At 41.5% G+C, this 8,209-nt stretch overlaps 1 protein-coding gene across 1 annotated transcript; it reads left to right on the forward strand.

Moving 5' to 3' along the window:
• Positions 1–940: 940 nt before the first annotated feature.
• LOC136711398 (outer dynein arm-docking complex subunit 4-like) lies at positions 941–6,243 on the forward strand. The gene is made up of 7 exons (XM_066687650.1): positions 941–971; positions 1,420–1,556; positions 2,094–2,225; positions 2,680–2,833; positions 4,082–4,143; positions 4,562–4,685; positions 5,008–6,243. Exons 4-7 carry the CDS (start codon positions 2,713–2,715, stop codon positions 5,133–5,135), a joined length of 435 nt encoding a protein of 144 aa, XP_066543747.1. The 5' UTR covers positions 941–971; positions 1,420–1,556; positions 2,094–2,225; positions 2,680–2,712; the 3' UTR covers positions 5,136–6,243.
• Positions 6,244–8,209: the final 1,966 nt, after the last annotated feature.

Genomic DNA, 8,209 nt, shown 5'->3' on the forward strand with positions numbered 1-8,209 from the left:
CATAATGCACCGTTTCGGGTAACACAAATGTTGCCATCTAAATTAGGCGGAGTTGACTATCTAATTTACATAGAAGATATTTAGCGCCCCCTGTTGAAAAGGTCACAGTGACCAGGTCACAGTGAGCTCACAGGGAATTCACACTGTGAGCTCACAAGGTGACCTCACTGTGAGCTCAGTGTGATGTCTGCTCCGGTGAGCTCACAGTGACCTGGTCCTGAATTCACGTCTTCACTGGGTAACGTCATACTCGTACTGTTAATGTTACTTAAACTTTATTGATGGCATTAGGAAGTTTCCAAATGTAAACATACACAGTTAGAAAAGTAATGGTCATGTGTAAAGCACATTAAGCTTTTTTCAGCGTTAGTACTTTTAGACTCTCCCGTAAATATCACGGCACTACAGCATGATGCTCTTTAATTTCTAAGTACAAATAATGTTGTAATACATATCGTCTGTATTCGACGCCACCACAGTTTGATGTGCTAAGAACAGCAGGGCGTGTCGGAGCCTCCGCTGTCCTCACAGCAGCTATACAGACTCAATGTGCTGCTGCTTTGGTCTGAATCTGTGAGAAACCACGCCTCATCATTTGAATATACCAAATGGAAATGTGGCATTATGAAATAGTGCCATGAAATACTGAAATGTGGCATTATGAAAAACATAATTAAAAACAATACTGTTTATTTATATATTGACTAATTTATATATTGATATTTATGTATGTATTTATTGTCTCATTTATTTATTAAAGGATTTATTTCATAGCCATATTTATTTATTTATTTATTTATTTAATATTGACTCAAACTGCATTCCATAGATATTCACTGCACGTACTTTCTCCTCGCTCTGAGTAGGGCAGGGGCTATTTGTGACGTCATTGCGCGTCCGTTGCCGAGGAGATCGGCGTTTCAAATGATAGGCGTTCGATCTAAGGCGTTAGACAGGAAGGACACTTCGGGGTGAGCTAGTGTTAAGCTGTACATTCATTCCGTAATATGGAAAGCCGCACGCCAAGCAAATAATATTACAATATTACAAGTGTGTAGATGTGTGTGTGTGTGCGCGCTAATGGAAATCTGCCTAGTATTCCCTTTTTACCAGTTTTAAAATATGAATGCAGGTCACAACAGCACCGCATCGGATTACCCAGTGTCATGAAATAAATTACGTTGGAGTTGAACCCGAAATGTTAGAAAATAACTTGATGTTAGCTCGTTGTGTGTGTGTGTGTGTTTTCTCACACAAATTACCACTCAACAACTACGCGAGCAACCCCCCCCCCCGAAAAAAAGAATGTCCTCCCAACTTCTGAAACCAAACTTACGCCCGTTCACACACATTAACACATTCTGATATAAACACACATATCAACACATTCTGATAACACCATTGTCTCTTGTACTGTAGTTTTGGTATGTAAAGGTAATGAACAGCTGTACGATGGAGAGCAGGAAACCAAGTGCTTGATTTCTACCTACATAACAGAAGGCAACCAACTTTACCTCAAAGGGGAATATATCAAATCCATTGCATGTTACAACAAGGTAAACTTGTGTGCCAAAACACTTGGTGACCATTTGCTAATGGTTTATGTTTTGTGTATCTGTTTAAATCATATAGTTTAATTTCATATTACATTCATAATGGTACGAAAAGGTTACACCAGTTTATACATAGAAATGACCAGAAACTGATTTGTAAAATGAGCTGTCAAGTTTACAACTACAACCAATTGTGTTTCAATATCTGGTGTTGACATTTAATGAGAGAGCATTTAGAGAACAATGTTACACTATATCTGCATGGGAGAAGGCAGTATGTTTATATCTCAGGATGCAGTTTAGACTTTCTCTGTACCTAGTAACCTCTCCTCCTTGTCTTTGTTTTGGCCAACTGACAATTTTTGCCAGTCAGTGTTGAAGCTATATGTTACTGATTAGTATTTTGGGCAGTGCAACAGCGTATTACATTTCTGTCTTTGTATACAACGCAATACACCAGATAATTCCCCTCACAGCAGTGTTGTGTATAGTGTGTGTTAATCTTTTTAAGTGGCACTGACACTGTGACATGTTGCGCAGGCGCTGGCGCTGCAGCCGGATAACAAGCACTTGCTGGTGGCACGCTCCAGATCTTTCCTGAGGCTGGGGGATCCCAAGAGTGCTCTGCAGGATGCTGAGTCTTCACTCAAAGACGACAAGGGGTTCTTCAAGGTTTGCTGCTGAGTGCCTTCACAAGATTATTACTTAATGCCTTCAATGTGCAGACCTTTATTACGGGTCCCAGTATGCTTTCTACACACCTTTCCCCCAAGCAAACAAACACAGTCGCACACACATAGGAATTGGGTGAAAGGATGCTGTTTTGCTATTATTTGTTCAGGTGTGCAGACTTGCACTTTTGCTTATCTCCACTTTATTATTTTGTCTTGTATTCTGCATTTCCACTGAAATATATTTTTTTAATGTGATCTGATTCACCATCAGCCACATCTACAACAACACAAAACAAGAATGTTAAAACAAATAAAGGCACATCACTTTAATAGCTCAAACAACCTGATGATATTCAATGCCATATGTTGCACAATCCCTGTGGTTTAATCTCTAATCTATATTGTATTATTCAATGTTAAGTTGCTACTGATGGTTTCCCCCCAACACCCAGGGTATTTACCAGAAAGCAGAAGCCTTGTACGCAATGGGAAACTTTGAATTTGCTTTGGTGTTTTTCCATCGGGGACACAAACTGCGACCAGAGCTCCAGGAACTCAGACTTGGCATCCAAAAAGCACAAGAGGCCATTGAGAATTCTGTGGGCAGTAAGTACAATTGTTTCAAATCTAGATCAGTTAAAACACTAGAGAAGATTAGGAACGAGAGGGCACTCTGAGCCTGCTCTGATTGCTTGACTAGTTCTCCTGTCTGAAATAATGAAGTGGATCTAAAATTAGTTATGAAGAATTCCATGTATCAACTACTGGCTAATTATAAACTATCCTCTAATAATGAAGGGCAATTGAAGTATGTAAAGCTTACCTACATGCAGAAAAGGCCCAATTTATAATAATAATTATAAAAAGATGTTAGAGTAAGAGTAAGAGGTATGAATCATGAATCGACATGTACTTTATTTTTTCTTTTGTTTCACGAAATTACAAAAACATATTTTCATATAATTTAGGCCAAGGGTTCTTAATCCTGATCCTGGAGGACCCCCTACCCTGCTGGTTTTTGTTCCAAGTGAGCTCTAAATTACTTAATTGAACCTTACGTTTGCTAATAATTTTCTTAATCAGAGCCTTTTCATTATTTAAACACTGGGGTTTGTATAAGGAAAGTTGTATAAGGAACTTAATATCCTATTAAAGAACCAACTTTTTTATCAGTTATACAATTTAAAAAGTCAAATGTAAGCAAATTGTAACTTATATGAAGGGTTCAGTTAAGTAACTGAGAGCTCAATTGGAACAATTGTCCTGGCTAAGGGCGTCTGCTAATAAATAAATAATAATAATAACAAAAAATGCTGGGTAGGGACTCCTCCAGGACCAGGGTTGAGAACCACTGAGTTCTGAGTATTGTTTTGCCCCCTCAGTCTGTTTATTTACATATTTATGTATGAGAGCAATCATAGGATAGTTAGTGTGCCAGTTACTTATTGATCACAATTATTCAATAATGTTTTGTATTATTAGTGGGTGAAATGATTATTTTATAGTCTGTTTGATGTGTTTGAGATGACTGACTTGATTAAGAACTTGAGGTTTTGGATGTGTATTTTGCAGGGTTTTTTGCCTCATATAGTGCCATTGCTCTCAAAGGTTGCCAGTAAATCCTCAACTACAGGGAAGTCTGCTTACTTTGTGTTCCTAAGGAAAGGAAAATATTCTGGATAACCTAAGCAGCTAAGAAACAGAAAAAGTGGTATTATTGGGAATGTCAAGTTCCAGTGTTGTGTCTAGAAGTTTGGTATTTGATTTATAAGGAGTTGAAAAATTAAATTCCATGTTGTTCCCGCAGAATGGTCTAGTAGGATGTGCTAACTGAATATTTTTTTTGCTTCCTAGGCCCTTCATCTGTGAAGCTGGAAAACATAGGTGACCTTTCTTTCTTCCATGGAAAGGATGAGGTATGCTTGCTAATGTTTCCTGTAATTCAACAATTATCAACCTTTCTTGAACATATAAGTATTTAAATGATGGAAATACTGATACTGATCCATTTCATAGAACAGAAGCTGCAGGATAAGCATAACAGCAATGATCTTCAGTATTATTTGAATTCTCCAAGTCAAGTCAAGTCTCAAATATCAAGCACTTTGACGGATATAAAATAGCCTAAATGTAGTACCTGAAATGACTCAGTCTGTTATACAATGGGAGTCTTATTTCCATCCCTGATATTGATGCCATCTTCTCTTTTTTCCTGCGTCTGTATTCTGTATAGTGGTATGCCAGCATGCAGACCAGGATAGAGCTTTTTGAATTGAGGAGTTAGAAGTGGTGGGTGAGCTCCTGTGTGATACAGTGTTTGGTGGGCTTTTGCAGGGCAAAAAAGAGCAGGAACTGCAGAGTAAGAAGGAAAGTCCGAAGAGCAAGAAGACAGAGCGGGAGCTACTGGGCGAGCTGTTCACCGATAAGGAGTACCTGGAGAAACTGCTCGAAGACAAAGGTGCCCACATCAAATGCAGTGGAATACGTAGCATCTGATACATGGACACAAAAGGCCATGAAAGAAAGATTCTTATCCTATACAAGCATCCTTATGTTTTAATGCCATGTTTTCAAATATAATTGTGGGGAGAAGCAGGCACTGTTCAGAGCAAAGGTGGCGTCTGAGGTACTGCAAGCTTACCTGGACAAAAAATGCTAAGCACTTGCCACTTGCCTAACACTGCTGTTGTAATTCCGCCTTAAATTAGTCACTTAAAACACCACACTGGGCATGATTCATCCTTGCATGTAAACACAGCTATTGTTGTGGTCCTGCACAGATCTGATCAGTAGAAATGGAAACAAGGTGGATGACCTGATCCTGAGTGGCATCAACTACCTGGACACACGCATTGAGTTCTGGAGACAGCACAAGCCCATCTATGCCTGGAAGAGGGGTCACAAGTAACACACACATGCAGATCATCTGGCAACTGTAAATAAGAAAGGATAGCAGACTATGAGGTCCTCCTGATTGTTTATCAGCTCCAGATATTTTAATCTTATTTATTTAATGTAATATTGGGTGGTTTTAAATTTGACCGATCTACTGCAATCAGAGTTACTAAAGTTTTTTGAAATGGCGATTTAAAAAATGTTTACAATTTCAACTCGTATGCGCCATAACTCTCATCAGATTCGCCAATACGTGTTACGATGATATCACAAATGGAATCATGTGACTCACAAAATGACATTTCGTCCCACGAAAGTACATTTTGTCCCACGAAATGACCATTTTGTGCATACATTTTGTATTTTGTCCCACGAAATGACCATTTGGTGCACATTTTGTCCTACAAAATACTTATTTCATGCTTAGCAATTTTGTGGATGAAAAGTAAAATGTATTTTGCCTTCTGTGGATGGAATGAAAACCCCAGTATACATTATGTCCACGATATACACCGATCAGCTATAACATTATGAGCACTGACAGGTGAAGTGAATAACACTGATAATCTTGTTATCATGGCACCTGTCAGTGGGTGGGATATATTAGGCAGCAAGTGAACATTTTTTCCTCAAAGTTGATGTGTTAGAAGCAGGAAAAATGGGCAAGCATAAGGATCTGAGTGACTTTGACAAGGGCCAAATTGTGATGGCTAGACGACTGGGTCAGAGCATCTCCAAAACTGCAGCTCTTGTGGGGTGTTCCCGGTCTGCAGTGGTCAGTACCTATCAAAAGTGGTCCAAGGAAGGAAAAGCGGTGAACTAGTGACAGGGTCATGGGCGGCCAAGGCTCATTGATGCATGTGGGGAGTGAAGGCTGGCCCATATGGTCTGATCCAACAGACGAGCTACTGTAGCTCAAATTGCTGAAAAAGTGAATGCTGGTTCTGATAGAAAGGTGTCAGAACACACAGTGCATCGCAGTTTGTTGCGTATGGGGCTGCGTAGCCGCAGACCAGTCAGGGTGCCCATGCTGACCCCTGTCCACTGCCAAAAACGCCTACAATGGACACATGAGCATCAGAACTGGACCACGGAGCAATGGAAGAAGGTGGCCTGGTCTGATGAATCACGAGTTCAAGGTGTTAACTTGGCCTCCAAATTCCCCAGATCTCAATCCAATCGAGCATCTGTGGGATGTGCTGGACAAACAAGTCCGATCCATGGAGGCCCCACCTCGCAACTTACAGGACTTAAAGGATCTGCTGCTAACGTCTTGGTGCCAAATACCAAAGCACACCTTCAGAGGTCTAGTGGAGTCCAAGCCTCCGACGGGTCAGGGCTGTTTTGGCGGCAAAATGGGGACCTACACAATATTAGGCAGGTGGTCATAATGTTATGGCTGATCGGTGTAAAAGTTGCATTTCAGATATTGTTCATTTCGTGGTATGAAATGGGTATTTTGTGCACAGAAGAGCTTTCATGCACAAAATGATATATGACACAAAAGGCGCCCCATAGTTTAATTGTATATGTATTGCACCTGTATTCATAATCGTAGCACCGCAGCTAGTTAATGAGTTACTTAGCAAATTATGACTATTTATTGATGTTGTTTCTGTAATCAGAAATAAGTTGCATTACATATTATTGTTGCGAGATGTACAGTGTAATTGTGCGTTTGGCCTACCTTTTCTGCAATCAGAATAGGCTGTAAATTGTGTTAGCATTCCTGACATTCCAAGCACTTAGTTTGCATTTGGCCAATCACTGTACTAAGGAGGCAGTGTAATTAAACACAGTTCAGGTGTGCGCTCCCCCAATTAGTTACAGGTGGAGTATTTAACAGCCTCTAGGACCTCTGCCTCTCGGGAATAAAATACTAAATTACAGGTACAGTCTAAATAGATGTGTCTTGAGTAATCACTGTAAGGTGTTCAGGGATTCTGCTGTATTGACCTCTGTGGGAAGGTCATTACACCACTAAGGGGCCAGTGAAGAAAATGAGTGGGCTCTGGAGGAAGGGGAGTGAAAAGGAGGCAAAGTAAATTTTCTGGCACAGGATGACTGAAGAGGTCTGGAGGGGATGTAGGGAGAGATGAGGGTCTGAAGGTAGCTTGGTGCAGTCTGGTCAAGGCAATGGTAGGTGAGTGTCAATGTCTTGAACTGGATTCGATCCGGGAACGTGAGCCAGTGGAGGAAGCAGAGCAGTTGAGTAGTGTGTGGGAATCGCGGCAGAGAGAAAAACAGACGAGCAGCAGAGTTCTGGATGAGCTGAATCAGGCGAGTAGTAGTTGCAGAACTGGACCAGGGACTGGATGAGCAGCTGAGTCGAGCAGTCTGTGAGGAAGGGTCAGATTCGGTGTATGTTGCTCAGGAAGAATCGGCAGGAGCGTGTAGGAGAGCACAGAATCGTGGGTGACTCCTAGGTTCTTAGAATCTATGACACTCTTCTTCCGCTAAAGGAATTGAAATGCAGAGATCAACAGAAGGTTAGGAGGAGGTTGAGCTTGAGGTGGTGTGAGTACATCTAGGTGGAGATAGCAGACAAACAGGGAGAGATGTGAGAGGGGATGAGAGGGTCAGAAGAGGGAAAAGACAGGAAGATCTGGGCTTCATCTGCATAGAAATGGTAGGAGAAACCATGGGATGGGATGAGGGGGCCCAGAGAGTGTGTGTAGAGAAAGAACAGGAGGGGGCCCGGGACAGAGCCTTGGGGTACACCTGTGAGGAGAGGTTGAGGTGTGGAAAAAGAACCTTGCAATGTTACTTGCTAGGTCCGGTCAGGTAGGGGAGAACCAGGCGAGAGCAGTTCCAGAGATTCCAAGGTCAGTGAGGTAGGAGAATAGGATGGAGCGATTGAAGGAGTCAAACACTGTGGATAGATCAAGGAGGATCAGGAATGGGGAGAGGCATGCCGCCCAAGCACAGTTGAGTGAGTCAGTGACTGCCAGGAGAGCAGTCTCTGTGGAGTGAGCTGTGTGGAAGCCAGATTGCAGGTGAGTGGGGAGAGGGTCCAGAGCACACCTTGTGGATTTGTGACCTAGGACAAGAGAGGAAAGTTCAGAGTCAGAGAGATGTGAGAATGAA

Source organism: Amia ocellicauda, chromosome 2, assembly GCF_036373705.1.
Source record: "Amia ocellicauda isolate fAmiCal2 chromosome 2, fAmiCal2.hap1, whole genome shotgun sequence".
In the NCBI taxonomy this organism is placed as follows: domain Eukaryota; kingdom Metazoa; phylum Chordata; class Actinopteri; order Amiiformes; family Amiidae; genus Amia; species Amia ocellicauda.

Excerpts from the sequence above, each read along its gene's own strand:
- LOC136711398 (XM_066687650.1), top strand. The coding sequence starts at position 2,713 with ATGGGAAACTTTGAATTTGCTTTGGTGTTTTTCCATCGGGGACACAAA. Across the intron at positions 2,834-4,081 it reads CATTGAGAATTCTGTGGGCA|GCCCTTCATCTGTGAAGCTG; the intron begins GTAAGTACAATT and ends TTTGCTTCCTAG. Across the intron at positions 4,686-5,007 it reads GAAACTGCTCGAAGACAAAG|ATCTGATCAGTAGAAATGGA; the intron begins GTGCCCACATCA and ends GGTCCTGCACAG.